The sequence below is a fragment of the Bombus impatiens genome, unplaced genomic scaffold, assembly GCF_000188095.3.
Source record: "Bombus impatiens unplaced genomic scaffold, BIMP_2.2 scf_0136, whole genome shotgun sequence".
Taxonomy (NCBI): Eukaryota; Metazoa; Arthropoda; class Insecta; order Hymenoptera; family Apidae; genus Bombus; species Bombus impatiens.
The window spans coordinates 451,794-474,181 of NT_176555.1; the positions used below are offsets into that span (position 1 = coordinate 451,794).

General features: G+C 42.9%; 3 protein-coding genes across 14 annotated transcripts in view; 2 read left to right on the top strand and 1 right to left on the bottom strand.

The window, feature by feature from the left end:
• Nucleotides 1-3,934, top strand: part of LOC100742623 (myocardin-related transcription factor B) — a 250,068-nt gene extending 246,134 nt beyond the window's left edge. For all 4 annotated transcript variants that reach the window (XM_024365540.1, XM_012381934.3, XM_024365539.2 and 1 more), the window contains one exon: nucleotides 23-3,934. In XM_024365540.1, coding sequence (XP_024221308.1) covers nucleotides 23-376 — 354 coding nt within the window. In that variant the 3' untranslated portion in view covers nucleotides 377-3,934. The remainder of the gene's footprint in view (nucleotides 1-22) is intronic.
• A 125-nt stretch (nucleotides 3,935-4,059) lies between these two features.
• Nucleotides 4,060-5,635, top strand: LOC100747480 (aprataxin). 2 transcript variants are annotated; one of them, XM_003487078.4, is made up of 5 exons: nucleotides 4,060-4,400; nucleotides 4,468-4,538; nucleotides 4,617-4,887; nucleotides 4,965-5,098; nucleotides 5,157-5,635. In XM_003487078.4, the coding sequence occupies exons 2-5, from the start codon at nucleotides 4,493-4,495 to the stop codon at nucleotides 5,315-5,317; spliced, it is 612 nt and encodes a 203-aa protein (XP_003487126.1). In that variant the 5' UTR covers nucleotides 4,060-4,400; nucleotides 4,468-4,492; the 3' UTR covers nucleotides 5,318-5,635. The 2 variants fall into 2 exon arrangements, with proteins under 2 accessions (XP_003487126.1, XP_012237435.1); XM_012382012.3 differs by lacking the exon at nucleotides 4,468-4,538 and having other exon boundaries at nucleotides 4,072-4,400; nucleotides 4,559-4,887.
• Nucleotides 5,636-5,739: 104 nt separating this feature from the next.
• The window catches only part of LOC100742861 (3-phosphoinositide-dependent protein kinase 1), a 424,087-nt gene continuing 407,438 nt past the window's right edge, over nucleotides 5,740-22,388 (bottom strand). For 4 of the 8 annotated variants that reach the window (XM_033319190.1, XM_033319189.1, XM_024365542.2 and 1 more), the window contains 3 exons: nucleotides 11,488-11,733; nucleotides 9,781-11,163; nucleotides 6,139-9,689 (listed from right to left, as the gene is read on the bottom strand). In XM_033319190.1, coding sequence (XP_033175081.1) covers nucleotides 9,579-9,689; nucleotides 9,781-11,163; nucleotides 11,488-11,733 — 1,740 coding nt within the window. In that variant the 3' untranslated portion in view covers nucleotides 6,139-9,578. Of the gene's footprint in view, nucleotides 9,690-9,780; nucleotides 11,164-11,487; nucleotides 11,734-17,239; nucleotides 19,460-22,388 lie in introns of those variants that run through there. The other 4 variants (XM_024365544.2, XM_024365541.2, XM_024365543.2 and 1 more) reach the window with 2 other exon arrangements.

Here is a 22,388-nt window from a genome sequence, read left to right on the forward strand (position 1 = left end):
TCGTACCGATTTTTCGTTTCAGGAACTCGAGTTGGACCTCGAAACTCTAGATACGATGGATTTCAGTCAATTGGATTGCGACTTAGGAGTAAAAATGGAAGCACCCCAAGAGTTGATGGACATCGGCGACATGCCCATGGACATGGACGATCCAGACTGGCTGGATTCTCTGATGCCTCAGTCTCCTCCGACTGCTTCCACGGTGTCGAATCATCAGCCAGCCCCACCGACAAGTTTGTCGAGTGGTACAGACATTTACGACCCGTTGCTAGCTAGTAGTCAAGACCCGTTTGATCTCTTCAACATGGAGGACTCCGACTTCAAGATGTCTTCCGATCTGTCACTAACTTGGGACAAAGTCGACTTCGCAACCTAGCCCGAGATTTTTCCTCGGAGCTCGGCCTTGTGTACTTAATCCACGTATCAACGGGAAAACGAAAAGATCCAGCGAGGCACAGAAACAACTTAACAACCTGGCAAAGCCAAGTGCTACACTTGTTGTGATTAATCTGTGACTACTTTTGGTGCATTTTTATGAATCGTTTTGCAGTTGCTTGCCTCTGATACTGTTTTCTAGCGAGTTCGGCGCTGTGCAACTTCCCGTGGACATTCAAACTATTGTACTTACGCGTACAACTTACGCTTCTCGATATCGAGCGAAGAACTTTCTTACGAAAACTGAACTAGGAATAACTAGCTATATAATTTTCATGAAACCGCAATTCTAGGTGAGTAATTTAAACACGTGAAAAAAAAGAAAGGTGCATAATTGCGAGAGGATCGTAGCGTGAAAACGCAAGGGTGAGAACAAGACCGCGAAGCAATCGTTTCTAAGGGGTTTTATAATAGAAGATAATTGTCATCAGTGCACGAATACTTTGGTCTTCCTCGGTCAGTATAAGAACCAATGCATAGTACCGTCGTTCTTTCGTTTCATCGGATCGGTCGCGCATTATCGCGTGGATTTTTTTCTGTAATCATTTGAGATTCGAATGATCGTCCGAGCAGGACGAATGTAGAAAGCGAAGATGAGTTCGTAATGGCGAATGCGTCCTGCGATCGGAGATAAGACGACAACGACGATATCTTCAAAATTCTCCAAAGAATCTCCTTACGAACGTTTTAGCTAGTTTTTACTATCCAGTCTACAGTCGTGTGTTGCTTGAGTTTTAATAACTGCGAATAGCATGTGTGTTAAACAGGAAAACGGGAAAGCGGCGTATATGTTTTTCTCGTATGCTTCTCCCTTCCAACCTCATTTCCTTCGAACTACATCCCTCCGAAACAGAACCTTATTCAATTTTAATGGTATAATCGAAATACTTATTTATGAAAATAAGTATATTGTAACGGTTGTAAAACAATTGTATGTATGTATATATGTATATACGCATAGATATACATATATATATGCATATGTGTAAAATATAGTGTACGCTGAGTTCGAAAACACAGGTACGTTCGGTAAGACAAAAAGGAAAATGTAATTTAAAAAAAAAAAAAAAAAAAATGAAAGAAGAAGAAAAGGAAAACCAGAAGAAGCAAGATCGACGGCTTTCCCGCACAGCTATATATAATTTTTCTAAGGCAGAGCATGTGATGTTAGAGATTACACATACATATTATAATCAATAATCGCATAGAAATTTTCAGAATGGGTGCAAACAAAAGGTATACCGATGTAAGGGTATCGTGCGGTTCTCCTGTTTCTTCGTTTCCCTTTACGAATCTTTTTTGTTGTTTTTGTGACATTCCATGTTTCCAAATGAGCAAGAGATCGAAGCTACGCGTACCACGAGCCACGCTTTTGTTCATAAATTTGTGCAAGAGTTAAGAAGGATTCGTCTCAGAATTTTGATTGGCCGATCGAAGCTTCTAACCTAACTTTATACGTCGCATTGTACCCAATTCGAAACGATAAATGCAGCTATGTTTATTTAAATTGGACTGTGCCAAGATATTGCTGTATAGGTTATGTTTGTATCGTATGTGTTTCATGTTGTATTCTACTAAACGTACGCAAAATAGAAAGCACCAGGGAAGAAGCCACGCGCCTTCCATTTCTCTGAGACGTTCTTTGCAGAACCAAGTGGCTTCGTACGCCGATGTAACGATAAAGGATCGCACTGCCTAAATCGGTAATAAGGAGCGAAAGTGTTGAATGCGTACAGTGTTACCTAGCGTGATTAATACGTGAAAATGTAACACGTGAGTGCGTCGAGACGGTATCAGCGTATGAGATCAGCGATGGTGCTAATTGAAACCCCACTTAAAGCTATCAGTTGTCCTCGAGTGGCCGCGATTGAATCACAAAGCAATCTTTTACAGTACGGTGCAATAAAATTTCTGTAATTCAGGATACTTTTGTTAAAGTAAAAAAGTATCTTAATTTTTTTACGATGTGTGAATTCAAATACTAAAGACGAAGAGTGCTTTGTTGATTCGATTAGGCGTAGTCCCTTATTTTCACGATAGAAAGTGGCACTTTGGCAAGCAAATACATACCATCATCGTTCACCCCATATCGCACAAAGAAGCAGCAAAAAGCAACATTCCAAACGTTCTTCACATGCAATAGAGAAACATCGTATCAGCCCCGAGACACCATGCTCCTCGTAGAAACAATGAAGCAATCAGTCGCGATGCACCCTCATTTTACGGTAGTTCCTTTGCAAAGCACTAATTCTCACTTAACGTGTTTCTCAATCACTATAAACGACTCGGATCGTAAATACTTTAATATCTTAACGAAATTGACGATCGAATGTAATTACAAATACAAGCGGGTGAATAAAACAAGTATATTCGGAGTAAAACTCGAGCGCACCACCTTTCGCGCGCCATAACTCATTCAATTTACAGTGCCCTCTCGTGTTTACGGTCATAATCAATTCAGAATCCGTGCATTTAAATCGAACCTGGTCCCATTTATTCGATTAAATATTAAAAATCGCTTTGTAACTACACTACTAATTTTGCATTTAAGCTCCATAGCGCGGGAAAATATGGAAAAAGAGGAATGTTTCCACGAAAATACAGAAGAGAACATGGTGCGTGATCGGGGTAGAAAATCGTGCCAAAAATCCCCTTGCCACCGCGTATCGCTTCGTCATTACAATTGTACCACCCGTTGCCATGACAATAAAAGTTTGTATCGTGTTGTAAAATATTGTATCATACGTAAATTAGAGTCATGAGTATGCTGACTTGTCATCTATGAAACGGGCTTGCTTGTACAAATATGTTTAGGATAAAACAATTACGATATTTAATCGCACTTAAGTGATCACAAGCAAGCGGACGACCAGCGCCATCGACCAACATATAGCGTACGATCCCTCATCGTTTTTGTTTCTTTTTTTTAACGTATTGCAGCAAATATCGTTGCTTAGCATTGTAATCCTGTAATTATTTCATTTTCTTCGAATCATGAATCATGAAATCTATCGATGATTGATTGATTGATTTGTCAGGCTGTGCGAATCTGATAGTCTGTCGTGAAACGCGTGAAAGTGTCTTTGTTTGTATAATCGAGCGTATGAGAATATTGTCGGATGAATATATGAACAACAACAAAAAAATAAGCGATTAGATGAAATTCTACGGGACGAGACTCGTCTGTATATAGAGTTTTTGTGAAATATACTTATAACATGCTACGTGCGGTTGTACTGAAAGTAACAAAAGATAATGTAATACGAACATGAGCATGCGTACGCGCGGACACACACCTACATACAATCACACGAACATATTTTGTATGAGCATGCGAAAAAGAAAAAGGTATAAGTTTTGTTAAGTATCTATGAATTTATTGTAATGTACGTTTAAGTAACGATCACGTAATTATTGCTAGAGAGAGTGTTATTTATTTTTATTTGTTGCAAATTTATCGATTGCCTTCCATTTGAGTAAATAAATAAATTTAAAGTTATTATAGACTGTTTATTCTTTTCCCGTCTCTATTTACTTAGGAAATTCTTTTACTTTTAAAAATGCACACATTTAAATCCTTTTAGAAATTCAAAATTCAAAGCCGCTAAGAACTTGAACGCACGCGCATGCGTATTATATGATTCGGAATAACGGAGCGTAGATAAATGTCAAATTCAGTTGACGCTGTTCCGTATTCAGAAAGATCGGAAGTGGACAAGATTAATTAAATACAAAGGAAATGAGAATTGATAAACATGCTTAGTGCTAATTACGCACACACTACGTCTTTCCAAACAGAATGCAAGCAATCTCTCTATAATTATCTACTTTTCGTACCTTATAACACATATCACATCACAAACATAACCTCTGAGATATTTATACGCTAATTTGTTTTAGTATAAAATTCATAGAAATTGAAATACTATTGACCAGCAGTTAATCTTATTCGTTGCATTACCCCGGTAAGTATAAAATTACGATATGATTAAAATAATATTAAATTAATTTGGAATTCTTTCTTATTTTTAGTACTTTATTACTATATTATTGCATTATGCTATTTATAACATGGACAAAGTGCCGAAAATTTGTTTCACTGTGTGAGTATATGTTTTGGTAGAAATTACGGTCTGCAAAAGGTGAAAATCAAGAAATAATAATGAAACGATCCCTAAAAGTTACATCAACCGATGTAATAGCTCCAAAGAGGCGTGATTGGGCAACAGGTTTGCTTGTTTCTATGGAAGATCCTCAGTATAAAGTAAAGGAAAATGATAAAGTTGTTGTCATCAAAGATAAATATCCAAAAGCCCAATATCACTATTTAGTTATACCAAAAGCAGACATTCCATCTCTGTGGCACATAAAAAAAGAAAATGAAGATTTATTGTTCCACATGCATAGCGTTGCTGAAGATTTAACTCAAGAGCATAAAGAGTCTGAGTTCCTGTATGTATAGATATTGTTTTTATCCCACACCAAAATTAAGTCACTCTAATACCACGTAAACATATTATTTGATGCAGTATTGGATACCATGCTGTACCAAGCATGCACAGATTACATTTACACGTAATAAGTACAGATTTTAATAGTCCTTGTCTAAAGACCAAGTATCATTGGAATTCGTTTACAACTCCCTTCTTCTTACATTCAGCAGGTAAATATATCTGTGTCTGTTTAATAAAAGAACAGACCTCATTTCTTATAAATTGCAGACATTTGCCACCAGTTACGCGAGAAAGGTGAACTGAAAAAATTGAAATCGGAGGAGAGCGCGCAACACTTGAATACTCCGCTAAAGTGTCACAAATGCCCAACCATTTCAAAGAATATGCCGGATTTAAAAAAGCATCTGTTGGCGCATTTGTCAAATTAATCAGAAAAATCTCTTCCTATGCCTGTTTTTACGCAAGTAACCATCGCTACTGTAGCACGCAAAATACTTCGAAGAAAATAATCAATTATTCAAATGACTAGATGTGCTTTTTATATGGTAATTCCTTAAGTTACAGGAAAATTCATTAATAAATGTACTCTTATGCAATATGGATTAATGTTAATGGAATTAAATACTTACGTTCCAATGTCGTCAAGACATTTTTAGAGTGCCATATGATGTTAAGTATCTTGTAATTAGTTTATAATGTACAATAATTGTAGTGTAAATATACATTCTGTATATACTTACCAAGAATTTATTGATTCCTTTTAACTTAATATATAGGAATAAAACGGTAATTTTCAAACAGGATAGGAAAGGTTATGGTAATTAAATAACACATAGATATGCGATATTTCGGAAAATTTACTATAAATAAATTTGATGTTAATATTAATAGGTTGTATCACCTATAATATCAATTACATACTAACTATTTACAGAGTCTTCTTATCCAATGTGAAGTATTTAATGTGTATAAGTAAACCGATGTGTAGGTGTACGCGTGTAAGTGTACTTTAGTCTGCATACATTTAATAATACTGCAATTAATAGTTGAACCGTCCTTGTTACGCCGAAACGGTAGGCATTTGAATAATCGCAAGGCCTTGTTGTTATTGCTTGCGTAGTTTACATTAGTGCATTCGAATGTTTTCTTTTCTTACATACACATATTCTTGCTTGATCTTTTTAAGTATTCGTTCTTCCCTCTCGCGAGCGTATAAATTAAATTAGCTAGATCTTTTGCGTCGAATGACACTCAACAAATACACTAGAAATTTTCTTTAAGTTCAGTTAGAGCAAGTGAACTATAATAAAAAAGGAGGTAAGCGTCGCCCTTTGGGGTTAGGAATCTCAAGACCAGTCTCCAAAACCGACGGAAAACTATTTAATAAGCGACCATCCTTCCCCTCGACAGGAGCCAGCGCTTAGGAAAAATTTACGCATTTCCATCAGAAAGTTTGCAACGTCTACATAAAACGTAGAACCTACAAAGTTTACAACAATGGAAACGCCGGTGTCGCACTCCGTATCAACGACCCATGATTAAAACGATTCTCCGGGTTGATGACAGGGTAGTGAACGCATTCTTTCTTCGGAAAGGAAGCAGCTGGTCGAGGCAACGAGGAACTATAATATCGGACTCGGCCGTGAAACAGCGTCGCCGCGTCGTCTTTGTTAAAGCAACATTTCGCATGCTTTTTAAATTTTGAGAATGTCCTCGACACGTGCTTCGTTTTGATAGAAAGACTGCGTGTGTTGTTGCTTCATTTTACCTAACGCTACCGAAACGCTATTCTGCGGAGTACGAAGAGTATAAGGATTAGGACGGGGAGAGGGCGGGGGTGTCAGCGGCAACAATTATCGAATACCTCCTCCTCGCGATCGATTCTCACTAGTTGAAGAGAAAGAAACGACAAGGATGGACGATCGTCGAGCCTATGCGCCCCGTTTTAGCCCGCAAGCACCGTACGTGGCAAGCCAAAAGCGGTCATTTTGAAAAGCCACTGGGCACGAGGACAATGTTGATCCATAAACGAATCACCATTTTTTCGAGCGTACTCACGCGGCGTCGCAGGCACGACGACCGACCACCCTCCGTCGAATACTTCTCCGAATACCCTGTTTAAGTCTCCCTAAATATCGCGAGGAGAACGTGGGGATTATCATGCGTTTATAGTACAACGTGTAATGAAACGGCGCAATCAAGTCGTGGCAAAGGTAACGTCAACAAAGTATTAAACCTAAGCGCGTATTCGGCCTAAAATCTACAAACGAACGTTTATACACGATTTTCCTAACTACTATTCACAATTCATAAATATTTTATATAATTTTACGCGTCTATGTGTGTATATATATATACCTTTTTATATATATAATTATATATGTATATATAGAATATTTATGTATAGATAATATACAGCTGTATCGTACACAGTCCGGCCATGACTCGATAGCGCCAGAAAGTCGAGGAATAGCGTTTCGGCAAGTCGACGCGATAAACGTGGCAGTATTATTTACAAAATACCTAAAATTACGCCTAAAGAGGATAGAGAGTAATAATATAAGTTACAGAACGTATTATAAGCACGTGCATGCGTATATACACGCGACGAGCACGCATTCGTATGCGTGTATCTACGTATGCAACAACGACGCTATGATAGGGATAGTAATAGATATAGTAATAGTAATAGTAGTAATAGCACTAATAATAATAGTCGCAGTGGTAGTAGCGGTACTAGTACTAAGTCTGTATGTGAACGCCTACACGTAAACGAAGCGTGTGATCTTTACTAACGCGGAAACGTAAACTATAAAAAATAAATAAACGTAGGACAATTACGGCGAATAATAAATTAAGAAAAGATCGCGCGTGAGAAAAAAAAAATGAAAAAACAAAATCGTTCAATTAAATACGTCGACAGTTACGAGGGGAGAAAAATACTTATACGTTGGTAATACGATGAAATAATTAATTAATATTGTTAACTATGTTACTAAATATTAGAAACTTAGAATAGTAGTAAGAACGACAACGACGATAGCTTGAACGCAACGAGTGTAGTAGTGTATGTGTTTGTGTGTGTGATTCTCGCAAATCTAAACGGGATACTACTTCTCTTAAAGCTACCCTTTTTAAAGGATTCTATTTCCTAACTACTTAATTTATAGTGTTCAAGTGCCAAGTCTTTCACGGGAAAAGAACAAAAAGAGCACTCTTCCCATCTCCACCGCTTCTCTTTGTACAACAAACGCTAATCTTCTTCTCTTCTTGCATCTTTTTTCTTTTAAACTACTAAACATTACTTCCAATTAAGACCTAAATAATGTTTTTCTAATTCCCGGCTATACACATTGTTCGATCGCGTCCGCGAGGGCCAGATCGGAGACGAAGAAAATCGGACTAAGAAACGAACGTAAAAACGCCGTGGTTGGACAACGATTTTTGTACTTACAAATATATAGAACTATGTATAGAATTAGTATATGCTTTACGAAGCCTGCTCTTCGTGACATCGCGCTAATATTTACAACGTACCGAGGAGGAAAAGGGGTAACGAACAACGAGAAGAATACTGTAATATGAAGAGAGCAAGGGATCCAACGGAATAACGCGCAACATTCCGCGAATCCCTTTCAGGCAACGTAAACTATTCATTAAAGCTGCAAAGCGGCAATGTTGTCCCCCACTGCATTTTTTTATCTTTTTTTGGTTAACTTCGACTATATAAATTGATGTCCTAGATTCGTAAAATCGACAGCGAACACAAAACTATCATACGAATCACACATTGTCACTCCGCCGTCGTTTTAACTTCTAAAAGAACTCGTCTGTATTTTTCTATGTAATTTTGGCTATATTTGGAACAAAATTGCTACATACTGCCACTGCTTTAAACGCGAATAATCGACATACGCCTGGCTTCCGTTTACGTTAGTCTAACGTTAGTATAACTCTTTTTGTTCCTTTCTTCGTTAACCAGGTACTACCGTTTCTCGTTTCTTCTCCCAAAGAGTTACGAAGCGTCGATTTAACACGATAAAATTTTGATTGTGATGTCCCGATTACGTGTCACGAATTATAAATAACAAAATTCGCGCGGATGAACGACTTTATTTTCCTTTCCCCGTAATGAAAGTAATGGACAGCCAGGCGACCTCGATCACGAACGTTATGTCACAGGCAGCGCTTAACATTGTGAATACACACAGCTAAAACCTTGGCTAAAAATTTCGCTATTCCTTGTGTGTTCACGTGCGAGGAACGTCGTGCAGCTTTTTCAAGGTTCCGCGAGTTCGATAATAAATAACAAAACGTAACTAGTGAAAAAACCGGCAATCGCACGATTTCGATAACACTTTTTGTGCCTTTTGTATATCTCTTCATTCCTCTGTATTTCAACAGAAGTCTACTATTATCTAAATATTTTGTATTTTTATCTAGAAAATTTTCCTAATCTGTACACAGTGCTTTGAACGCGTTAGAAAAACGCTAACCTATTCTAGAATGTACCTCTCCTAATGCCAAGTTACACGCTAACAAACGATCTAAATAAACGCCCCCTCTGGCCATAAACAAATTAATAATACATCGATGATCGCACCTCGCGGACATTGTTATTACCGTAATCGGTGAAACGTTCATTTGCTCTGTTCCATCCGAAACGATCTATGTTCATCAGTCTTTTGTTTAAGCGGTGGACTCCTGCAGGCCGTAGTAATGGACTCGCATATTCTCGATCGCTCTACACCACTCCAATGCGAATCCTTCGGGATCTTCGAGATAGTACGTTCTGTTTGGCTGTAACAGGTAACGACAGCAAATTATAGAAACGTCGTAACGAAAATGCCAGTTACAAAGAGAGAAGCGCGACCACGAGAGAGAAACCTACCGTGTGGACGAAGAAGATCTTGAAGCTCTTCGGCTCGACCCTAAGTTCCGGGCTCCAGGGTATCTCGCCCTTCAGCACCATGTTTACAGAATCGACGTAATATAGGTGTGGTCCGGTAGTGAGCAGGAGCATCCTTCGTCTAGCAAAGAGACCTTTCCTCTTGTTGACGAAGCCCTGCTTCAGTATCAGGTTGCCCTCGACGAAGCAGTCCCACTGGTTCGAGGCACGTTGCTTCTCTAGCCGGTTTCTGATCTCCTCCGGCGTTAGATCGGCGATGTTACTACCGTCAGCAGTGGTCCTCGTTCTTCTCGGTTTCTCGACGACCGTACTGGGTTGCGCGGGTTTCTCGCGCTCAGTGGTGGTATCTTCATCGTCGTCGTCGTCATCGTCTTCGCCAATGCCCAGACCAAGAAGCCTCGTGAGCTGTTTGTCGTCGAGGCCGGGTTCCAGATGATCGGGAACCCTGTACTGCGACCTAAGCTCCTCGTTCTCAGAGGTACCGGGTAGGTAGGGATAGATCGGCGGTGGTGTCTGCTCGTGGAGGGTTTCAAAGTCGACACCCTCGAAGAACGGATGCGCCCTGATGCTGGGATATCCGGCACCATGTTCGTCCTGGGCACCCAATCTCTGCGATGGCTCGAGCACCAACAGCTGACTGACGAGGGATCTCGCCAGCTCGCAGAATCCGTCAGGGATTTCGTACTCGAGTTTCAGGATCTTTTGGAATATCATGTACTCGCTCCTAGAGCGGAACGGTGGCAGACCAGCGACCATCTGGTAGATTATACAGCCGAGGGCCCAGAGATCGGAGGCTCTGCTCGTCTTGTCGGTTAAGAGCTCCGGAGATACGTATTGGGCGGTACCAACGAACGAACCCCTGCGTTCTCTTCGGTACGGTTGTTGCTGCTGCTGCTGTTGCTGCTGCTGCGAATCGTCCGTTGCGGGGTGCGTTACCACTGTCTCCGGGTCCTTGAGAATCTTCGCGCTACCAAAGTCGGTGATGAGCACGTGCATCTTCTCGTCCAACAATATATTCTCCGGCTTGAGATCGCGATGGATGATGCCGAGCCCGTGGAGGTACTCGAGAGCGCGAAGGATCTCCGCCGAGTAGAACTTGGTACACTCGATGTCGAACGAGCCCACCTTGTTGATATACGGCAGGAGCTCACCGTTTTTCGCGTACGATAGAACGAAATAGAGTCTTTCGACGTCTTGGAAGGTGCAAAACAGGCGCACGAACGAGTGTTTCGCGCCCGCGAGCATGTTTAGCACCTCCTTCTCCCGCTTCACGTACTCCGTTTTCTTCTCCTTGATGATGTGACGTTTATCACACACTTTTATCGCGTACTCCTTCCCAGTATGGATATCTTTGGCGAGGTAAACCTACGGAACAATCGAAACAACGTACTGATTAGATCGATATTCGTAGCGTACGCGACTAAACATAATGGGGAGTAAAAATGGGGAGTAAAAATAGGGAGAGGAGTTGTTGGGTTGCGAAACAGAAAAACTTTCAGGGACAACTGCTACTACTGACGCGCCATACGAGAGAAACTTTCTTCGTAACAAGGGGAAAGTTCGAGAGGAATCACATCGAGAGGGTCCGAGACCGGCGACACTTTTTTCTTGCCCCCTTTCCTGCTCTCTTCTCAGTGTAATTCGGAGCTTTTTAATGATTTAATCGAGTTAACGAGATAATACACTTACGGTGGAGAAGCTTCCCTCGCCGATCGCCTTGCCAAAGATGAAGTCCTTGGGAGTCCGCTTGTGCGTTGGCGGGTTGATGGTGGTAAGGGCCGGGTTCGTGGTCGGCGAAACCCGGGGCGCCAAGGTGTTGGGTGGCGCTACCACGCCATTGGTCACGTCGTTCGTTGGTGGAGACATTTTGGACACCGGCCCCTCCACCGTTACTGCCGGCTGTGGCGAAACGGTAAGCGCCTGGTTCGCCACACGCTGCAACAAAAACGTCAACGACTTGATTACTTAGAGTTCGCTTTTTGGCATCCTACGATTTAGTGATATGACCAACGTTTGAAACAGATAGTGGCAGCAACTTCGTCCTCAAAAAGTGTCTTATGTACGTCAAATATTTGCAGTTACATAGGTTTTTTGACAGGTGTGTAACGTGATCAGTAACGGTTACCAATCGAGGCAACACTTTCCGTAAAATACAAAAAGAATTCGATGATAGAGTGATAGTAAGACGTAGAGGAACGAACTCTTGTCCGAACAGTTAATTCTGCTCTCATAGGCCAATGGATCAGCCGGTACCAGGAAATCAGGTGCCGGAACTGACATCAGCATTACGGACACGTGGCTATGTCGCGCAGGTCAGGCTGACGGGCTCGTTTAAAAGTCCTACCACCTGACGATCCCGTGCCAAACGAAAGCGTCCAAAATGTCACGCATTGTAGTTCGTATCCGAGGCACGTTGAAAGATCAAGGCTACGTGTGACTCGAGTGATTCGAGCAAAGATTGTGCAATGGCAGACGACTTTCTAACGAATCTACGGCATAATCGGCTTACGGACACGACTGTAACATATTTCCCATTATTTACGAGCGTGTAACAAGTCAAAGTATCGTCGAACGCGATTTAAACGGCTCTTGCAGTGGGAAAATTGAACAAGACTAGAAAAAGATGGGACGACGAGAAGGAGAAAAAAAGATTCTGCTGCTCACGCACACGAACGTGATTTTTAAGCGGTGATCGCTTCATTTCCGGTTCGAAAGACGATCGCGCCCCTTTCGCTTGCCGCTTCCTTCCTCCCATCACCATTGTGTACTTCCGTCCAAAGACGGATCTCGCGTTATACCGTAGCCGCCACAAAAGAAAGGAACTAGTTCTCATCCTCGAACAAGAGAATCCGGATGATCCTCCGTCGAAATGCTCTCTTTTCTTCTCTGACCTTCTCCCCTCTCTTTCTGCGTCTTCCCGCTCCAGCAGAACGGTCTTTGACCGTTTCCCAAATCTGCACGCCCGTTGACTCCCCAAACAAGCTTTCCGCCAAGCAGAAGACACAGGAAATCCGCGTTGCGAGAAACCTTTTGCTAACGGTGCGGGTAAATATCGACGTCTTAACGAGATGCCATTGCCAAAAATGAGCGATCGAAGATGCAGAGGGAGAGAAGATGGTGCCAACAAAGCGAAGTCGTGACACAATGCATCGCAGATACGATAAATTCCCGTTCTCATTTTTCAGAGATCTTCATCGATCATTTCGCACGAATAAGGAGGCAACTACATAACGGAAGACCCGCAACGTACCACGTTCGATGCGCGTAAACTCGAAGAACCAACCGACTATTAAATTCCTCGTAAGTTTCGCTACGGATGGTAAACAATCTCCGAGCGCGGTTCTCGGATTACGGTGTTGTTAATAAACCTAACCATGAAAGGTTTCGACGAATTAATCAAGGAATTTGCAGCGGCCGTAGCGTGGACGGCTCCGGGAAGGGAGGGTGAACCAGAGGAAGAGATCGTAAACGAGAGAAGGAGGAATTTATATTTAGACGATGAAAACGCAAGTCGGCAAGGCCCTTTCTTTCATCCTCTTTATCTACCTTTCCTCGTTCTTCTTTCCAGGCCGGTTACGAGGCGGGCCCCATGGCGTCAACCATCCGTGTCAGGACGTCGACCTCGTCGAGCATTTGCCCGAGAGCCACCCAGCGGCCCTACTCCCTCTGCTTGGCTGGCTTTCGCTTCGCCCCGCTAGTTTATTTATTTGCTTATCTATTCCTTGGTCCCCTGACTCTCGTCTACTTCTCATACTCTCTCTTTCTGCCTTCTACTCTCTCTCTGTACACCGAGCAAAGGGGATAACCACCGACCGATACCGCAGGATAGAGAGCAGCGTCGATCGCTAGATATCAAGGAGAGAAGTCTCGAGCAGAGGGGATTCGGATAATCGATATACCGACTAACTTCCACTAGACGACCTCGCAATTTGCTTAGATCATATAGATATATACCGTTTGAGAATATCAGAGAGAGCGCGCCTCGTTTAAAATAAACCGCTCTCGCGTAAGATAAATGTATGTGCGAGCGCACGCTCAATCTCGTTGGACCTTTTTCGCGACGACGTGATATTTCGATTCGTCGATGACCCTGCGACACTTTTGCGTCACGTCCCTGCCTTGTCTGAAACGGACCTCGAGGACGCGGTCTGTTTCCGTTTGAAAAGAGAATGCAGAGAACGCGTCACACAGCTCGAGATGTATGACCTCGTCGTGATAGAAAACGAAAAAAGGAATCGACGGAACTACATCGCGGGGAAATTTACCGGAAAATGAAAGCCAAACCGATTGTAATTCGTAATCGATCTTCTAAAAACGAATAAGTTGGCGCGAGCGTCCGTTAAACTCTTCACCCTCTCGTTCTTTCGCGCGTGTGCTCCTCTCTATCCTCCCGCGATTGCTGAATCACCCTGTACACACAACCCAGCAGCATTCCAACGGACATTCTAATTTTAGCCTTGCTCGTCTCGTCTCCTTCTCTCGCGGACAAGCGCATTCTCTGTCCGCGCGCCTTATAACGTTCCACACCGTTCTCCGCCTCTCTCGCTCTAGGTTCACGAGGTTATGTTTTTCATGCAGCCTGCCGAGTGCTGCCCTCTGCCGATGGTACGCGACACTTTCCTCTCTTTTCTCCTTTCCTTTGGTGTACAGAGACTAGACGAAGCCAGAAAGACGAGCACAAGGGGTGGCAGAAAGAGATGGAGAGCAATGATCGGTGTAACCCCACCCTGTCGCATCGGGCTTTTTGCCGGCTACCAGAAGGGACTACGCCTATTGGCGCAGGCGGCCAGCACTTTTGCCCGTGAATGAGATGTTTTGCATTCGCAGACGCTGAGAAACGTGTCGCGCACGGGCTGTGCGACTAAATTGGAACACGCTACGGCCCGAGCTGCCTCTTCGAGAGAGACTAATAAAAGGGTCCCGCGAGAAACGGCGTCGACTCTCCAGCAAACTCGATTTCTCAACCAAGAAAATTAATGCCCTATAAGAGAGTGTCCTTTGTATCGACTCCCTGTGCACCTGATCTTCGTTTACTCGCACGAGTTCACTCGATCTTAAAGCGCTAATACAGCTACATAGAATACTGCTCTTAAAGCTTCAAGATGCGTTTGTGCTCGAAGCACTTGTCTCGATAGAGAAGGAAATCAACATCGAACAAAAAAGCAACAGTCGTTCTCGAACATTGTATTCCGACTTTGTTGCAAGGCAGAGGATGTAACAATAACGTTTCTAATCTTTGTATTACCGTTATTGTCATCTTGCTTTAAAACATCTGCCTATAAAGGAAAAGCACATTCACAAAAGCAATGCCGTTAGCGTGCAACAAGGTGCAAGCGAATCTTTTATCGTAAAAGAAAACGATTTGCCTTTATAAAATCCATTTAGCGGAAGAGCATGATATACTATTCTGGGATTGTTTACGAGTGTCACGCGAAAAAGATGTTACTACATATTGCACAAGCTTACGAAGGGATATCGTGAAATCGTAAACACCGTCTGTCGAATTGCTCCGGAGCTAGGACAACGTACAGCTAATCGAAATTACGACACGGATGCTACCGAGGGAAATCAATCTTGCGCGCGAATATTTACACGTATCGACGTCTACGGACGTTACATCGTAACGATTCGAACAGCATTCGACATAACGTATATTTGAAAAGCATCCTGCGTATCATTAACGCGCGATCGTTCCAGCTTTTTATTTCTTCTGTTCGAATACCGTAGAGAGATAAGCGCGTACCATCGACAAAGATCGAGCTACGTCGTGACCAACACTGCCACAAAATTGTTTGCTTTCACATCCTATCGTATAAACACGCGGTCGATCCAAACATGTTTTTTCGGTCGCGAACCCCGATCAACACTACGAATGATCCCTCTCTCGCTCTCTTCGTCCGCGCTCGAGTGTAGTGGAATTTTGCGATCACACCGAGTTCACGTGTACCAAGCTATAACGGCTCGATCTCGAGACCGATTCTCACCACTTCGATGCTTTCCAGCATTCCCAACGATTTATTCCCATTGCCGAAATACGACGGATACGCGTTATTATCTGCGCGATGCAGTATTTTGACGCACGCCAAAATACATACAATGGAACCGATATAAGTTTCTCCTTGTTTTTCGTTTGTTTTCACATTCCAATTGTTTTTTTCTTATATACGAATATAAATCGCGAATCAAAATTTTTTTTTTTAACGTCAAGGTAATTCCAAGACTTATATTTCCGCCGATATAACGAGTATTCGTATGGACCGCTCGTTTGCGTTCTTAGCCACAAAAGCAATTGTTTCCGTGTTCGCGACTGTTTGGAACGGCGATATACATATTTTGTAGCTGGTAAATAGACGTGTCACTGAATTCTTTCACTGGATCGCGACCAAGTATCAAAAGTGGGAATCTATCTAAAGCGGGAATATTATTCCTTGGCTGACACGGACAGAGAGAGCACTATTTCTATAGAGAATTCGTATAAAGTTGCGTTCGACAGTGAACGTAAACAACTTTCGAACCGCGTCGTGATTACATCGCCTGTTTTGGAACCGAGAGCTTCGGGCAAATTTATTTAAAATTCGAGCGAACGTAAATTATTCATGCTTCGAGGCAGTGTGTTAACCTCCTCTTTCTATCACCTCTTTTTCGACACACCAAATCTGCATACACTGTTCTTTTCCGTTTCAGAGGTGACCAAAATCTTATCGAAAAATCTCCGCTTCGATCATCATTTTTCAGTTCGAGGAATTTTAAGAAATTCCGACGACGCGTCGTCTTCTTTCGAAATCGCGCGAGAGAGAGAATTCTAGCGACCTACGGGACGCTTTGACATTTTGACGCGAGATTAACTCCGTGAATTTTCCCGCCAAGGAAAAAAATCAAGGATCGAACAACCGTGATCAGCCGAGTCGAGCATGAAAGAAAGATGAAAATTATCCGATTGCAGCAACGAAATAATTACCGGTCACTGAGAAGACGCGCCTTTTGAGTACAAAGTTACCACACTCTCCTTGTCGGGAATAGTATCGCGATCCGTGGGAACGTTGCTTCGGACGATTCTCAGATATTTGACTGAACGGAAGAATAGAATGGTTCTAGGCTTGCTTTGTTCGCGGAGCAGGTCGAACATTTCGGCGGATTTCCACGAATGATAAACAATCGAGTTTCGTTGAGACGCGATTGGCTGAAACGCGCTAGCCCATTGTCACGACGAATAATTCCCTAAGCGACACTTCGCGAGGATCTGATCAAACGATTTGTAAACAGGAACAAACGTTCCTAGAGTTTCCCTCTGTTTCCGCAAGAACAGGCACTTGGACGGGAGTTGCCGCGCGGCGTCACACTCGATCACACCTTACGCGGACTGGTTCGTTATTTTTCTTCCTTATCTAGCGCGCGCGCTCTCGGTTTACGGGATTGTCGTAGGGGTGTGTTTTCTTCTTACCTTGAATAATTTTTTAAGCCTCCGGTAGCCGCGATGTAATCGCGACACGTACTGCTTGTTGGAATCCAGTTTGAATTGTTAAAGCCACAGTTGCGGAAATAAAATTGAAGAATGGAAAATTGAAGAAACCAAAGAACTGTTTTTGCTAGTGAACTCTCGTAAAACCGGGTATGTGTCGCGACTGTTCGTTACAGTTATGATGCGAATTTTAGACAGCGTCTCGATTATGTTTCTTTCGAATCAGTCTCGGGTACATATATACATACATATATATGCATGCGCGGGAACCGAAGAACGAAAAACACGTTCGTGGCCGTTGAGAGCCGTTCGCTTACTGAATTCTACGCCTGGCGTGTCCCGGCTGCTAACCCGCGCTTTCCCCCCACCATTGACCACTCGTTGGCGGCAAGCCTCCCCCCAACTCGATCAAGCCCCACCACGCGTTTTTCCACCACCCAAACACCAAACCCGCATCCGGGAATGATGGAGGGGAGATCGAGGGGTAGCGATCCGTCCACCTCCAGCATTGATGGTAATCTTACCGCGGATCGTAAAGCACGCTTACCCCTGCGGTCAAGTGCGAAAATTGCAATGAAAGCATCGAGACACCTTCAGTCTTTCTCTTCTTTTCTTGTCCCACTGGTATGGTCGTTTTTTTCTTTTTTTTTTCACAACACCGTGGAACGAAAAACAGAAGACAGCGGACGCAGGGATAATATCATTTTCTTCTGTCGTGGTTCCGTTAAATACCTTCGGGGAGATATTTTCGAAATCTCAAAGATTCGTCTACCTGCTCGAGAGGACTAGTCCTTCGAGAAGCGAGTTTGTCGATAGTGGCACGACGCAAAGGGAATATTTGAAAAGAATTTCTGTCGCGTGGCATTTCGAATCGAAACGACAAATGCTACGTGAAATTGGAGACAAACGTTTCGATACCGCTGCGATATCGCTGCGACGATTTATGAGCGTATGCTTGAACGAATAGAATCGGTGCAGGGAACGTTAGAATGTTAAGTATTTGACAACACAAAGCATTGCGTCGAAGAAAGCAGCTCGAGACAGAGTCATTACGCATTCCTGGCATACGATTACCCCGAGGCGTCTATTTTCTTTTGCATTAAAAAGATAATGGGACCATGCAACGAACGAGTTTCTCGATAACGGATAAATTCGATTCTTCTCTAAGATTAGTGCACTATCGACAGTAAACACTGCGGATAGTTTGTCATCATAGTCAAACGTTCACAACGACTTTACGTGCGAATTTGACCACCGCCTAAGGAGAAGAGAAAAAGAGGCGCCGTGGTGGGGACTCGGATAGATGACCGGTAGTAGGGGACGGCTGGGGAATCCCGTGGAGTGCGCATGCGCGACGATATTGGTGGGGTTACTCAACCGACGGCGCCAGTATTCTCATCCCCCTCCCAACCCCGTCGAACTTCTGGCTCGTCGCGTCGGTGCTGTTGCCTTGGAAGGGAGGGCATGGATCACACGCGCACAGTGCCCTGTCTCTCTCTCTTGGTGTGTTTGTTTGTTTATAGTCGCGTTCTGGGAAATACCCGATGCGAGTAACGGACTCTTGTGCGCGCGGAGGCTTGCACTCCCATTCTGGCGTTGCATCCGGTCGGTTCTCCGCGAGTATCCCGACGAATGCTTTCCTTAGTTCTTAGTATTCTTCTTTACCCTGCCACTTAGCATTCCCTCTTCCATAGCTGCTTAAACGCTTATCCTTTTAAAGCCTCCTTTACGTTTATTCATTTCGTCTCGAATGTGAAAGAATGAGTTACGCGTTTTTCGCTAACTCGACCATTCTCTAACCATTAGTATCCGTTCGACGTCAATTTCGAGTTACCGGTCGAGTTTTCTACATCTTCGTCTCTTTCTCCCATTTTTCTTCGATTACCTGTACGTGTAAAGGTGGTCATGTGGTCGAACACATTCCGAAGATATTGATACAGTTTACTCTGTGAAGAAACAAGCTTTCGGTATTTTCCCTATCACGTTTGTTGATTATTGGTCTATCGTTTGTTGGCAGTTTTGAAAACACCGCGTGATAACCTAATCACGGCACGCTCGATACAATCGGGCACGCAACAGACCGATAAAAATTTTATCGCAACACATTCTCTCGAAAAGTAGTTCACGCGTAATCTCAAGAATGCAGTACATCAACCACGTTATTTTTCGTTGTGTGCGGCCCTACCTATACGTATACGTGTATCTACAAATCGCATAACAAATATTGTACGTACAATGGAATTGTGTAATGGTTGCTCCGCGGCGCCGCACGACGGAAAATCGTGACGCCTCTCGAACGATAAAGGTAGTTATCAAATTGACAGTGTCATTTTATAGGAAATCAGAACTGCAACTATATTTATCGAGGTTTTAAGAAACAGTTGCACTTCTATTTTCATGTTTGCTGTTATGTCAGATGACAACATACGAGAAAAAGAAAAACATGCAAGAGAGGACACGAGATTATCAATTTAAGCATAGAGTTATCAGCGTTGGCGAGGTTAAACATTTTCGTGCTTCGTTCAACGCCACTTGTTTAATTCGAAGCCATGACAAATGGTTCCGCGCACCGATGACAATGGTCGTTCATTTTGCAAATCTCGGTTCATTTGTTCGTGCAGTCGAACTACGGAATCGTCCCTGTTGCTCGTAAATGCCTGGTCGAGCGATATTTGACGACAGGCTGTCTCTGCTATACCGATTAATATTACTGTCTAGTCCATTTAATAATAAATATATATTGTTGCCCGACGTTCAACCGCTAATATCTTGTTTACTTGCCCCGCGGCGAATCTTCTTGCACACAAAATGGAATGCAAGACAACGACAAAGTCCAGCATACCAGGAATGGTTTCGCAGTTGTTGACTCTTCCGCGAATCAGCGGACATTATCGTTTCTTTAAATGAATAATTGCCTGTTGTTATATCGTCGCAGCAAGAGTCAGCGTCTAGTCATCCGCGGCTAGATGCATATACATATTTTGATCAGCCGGATTTCGAACCGACTTACTCCTCTTCCATTTTGAGTCATCCACCTGCCTACCTTGAATATTGATTTCAAAGGAATCGCGATCAGTTTGCCTTGAATCACGGATCGCGACGTACGTTATCCGCTCTCTTTCGAAAATTTCACTTCGAAGCGTTTCGTAATCGCGCCAACTTGTTCGAAGTAAATATGTACATATGTATAACGGCGTGCGTTAGACACCGATCAAAGTCTTGCGATGCAAGGCGTGGAAAGATTTGATCGGCCGATCTTGGAATACGGAAGAGTCATCGAGACCGAACATGACTTAAGTAAACAAGGAAAACGCGGATGGAAAGCGCAAGCGTGATCGCGCGTCTCGTGCACTCGATCATCTCGCGAAATGACTGGAAAAAGAAACATTTTTTATCCGGATAGGAGGTTTCCGCTTAATATGTCATGCAGTCATCGAACTTGGAACGCTATTATCGTGATCGTTTGTTCCAGTGCCTCGTCGCAGTGCAAATAATCATCCGCCGCCGACCAACTGGCGGCACACAGAAGGCAAAATACAACATGGCGGAGAGAGAGACGGCAGAGAAGCCTCGTGACGTGTTACCGTTGCTACATAATTAGCGCGCGAAAATAGATTTTTGCGAAACGAGCCGAGCTCCGCTCTGGTATGTCAATGAAAACAAATCCTTGTTCCCCTTTTTTCCCCTCTCCTGCTCCCTTTCTCTTTGTCGAGGCCTGGTAGCTCAGGCGAAGGCCGCCGAATACTGAAATATACACGCCGTTCGGAATAGTCGAATCATTGTTTGCTCGATCGAGTCCTCGGTATCGTTTTGCTTCTCGCCAAACCGACCTAGCTTCCGAAATAACAGGCACGGCTTCCCCGCATCTATCTATATCCTGGTCCTCGAAACCTACGCTCCATCGAAAGAAATTCATTGCAGAAATTGAACAGAAACTTGACAAGCGGTTGTCATTGTTTTAGATACCAGCACTAGCGTAGAATTGAAGAAAAATCGTAAGACAGTGATTAGTGGAATTTAACTCTCGAGGATTGCACTGCGAATCGCGGCAATCAAAGCACAACAAGGTTGTATAATATTTTAACAGTTAATATAAATGCTTATATGTACTTATCATCGCTCCCCTACGTGCAGGCGGTGCGTATAAAGCAATAAAGAGACACAATTGTGCAAACATATAAATGTAATTGGAACAGTTGCGACACGTGCGGCCTTGTCTATATAATGCAGAAAATTTGCATCGATATCCGGCAAAGAAAATTTATCCTTTGATCGTTCTAATTTCCCGTTGAACGCCGTCATTTCCATGGGAATATTAAAAAAGCGTTTCTGTGCTCTTTGAAGCAAATATGAAACCGAGGTACGACATTACCTTTGTATCGTTATTACAACAACACTCTTCAGCAAAGCACGGAAAACAAATTTTTCTTTTCGATCTTACCGTGTTTTAAAATCTAACAACTGAACTGTAACGATTATGTAATGCGTCATTTTTTTTCACATGTTCGGTGATAGTCGATAATGGTAGATAATAGTTGCAAGATAGAAATTGCAGATAAAGTTTAGTGTTCCTGGTAGAATGTCGGTGCGCTTCGATGTGAAAGCCTGTATGGACATGGTGCATCATCTAGTACAATTTTGCGCGACCGATGCTAATATCGGTGGCAGAAAATTGCTGGAAAATCAGCCACGAACCCGCGAGTGACTGACTAATCGTCGAAGAATGGACGTTGTTCCTTGTCCTATCTGTTTCTAGCGAGAGAAACTTTATATGTACTAGCCTCGTAGAAAGATTGATTCGCTATCTCATGTTCTGAACATGGGGCTGAAATCCAATGCGCTTTTTCAAACTGAAAGGTTATTTTTCATTCTACCTGAATGTAACAGGTTTCATACGCCAAGCTGATATTAATTGGAGACTTCTATTTTACGCGATCATTTTAAAGGTGGTTACATTGAATCGTATTTTGTGTACATACTCGACGATAGAGTTCAAAGAATAGTAAACGCGCTTCTTTGTCTTAGACAAACAGAATAGATTAGACACTCGTGCATGCTATGCAACGCGTGGGTGATTAATGGTTTATCATACAGGCGATCGTTATGCGAATCACTTGCGAACCAATCGCTA

Coding starts and splice junctions, on each gene's coding strand:
- LOC100747480 (XM_003487078.4), top strand. CDS start 4,493: ATGCTATTTATAACATGGACAAAGTGCCGAAAATTTGTTTCACTGT. Junction 4,888..4,964: donor CATAAAGAGTCTGAGTTCCT/GTATGTATAGAT, acceptor TATTTGATGCAG/TATTGGATACCATGCTGTAC. Junction 5,099..5,156: donor CTTCTTCTTACATTCAGCAG/GTAAATATATCT, acceptor TATAAATTGCAG/ACATTTGCCACCAGTTACGC.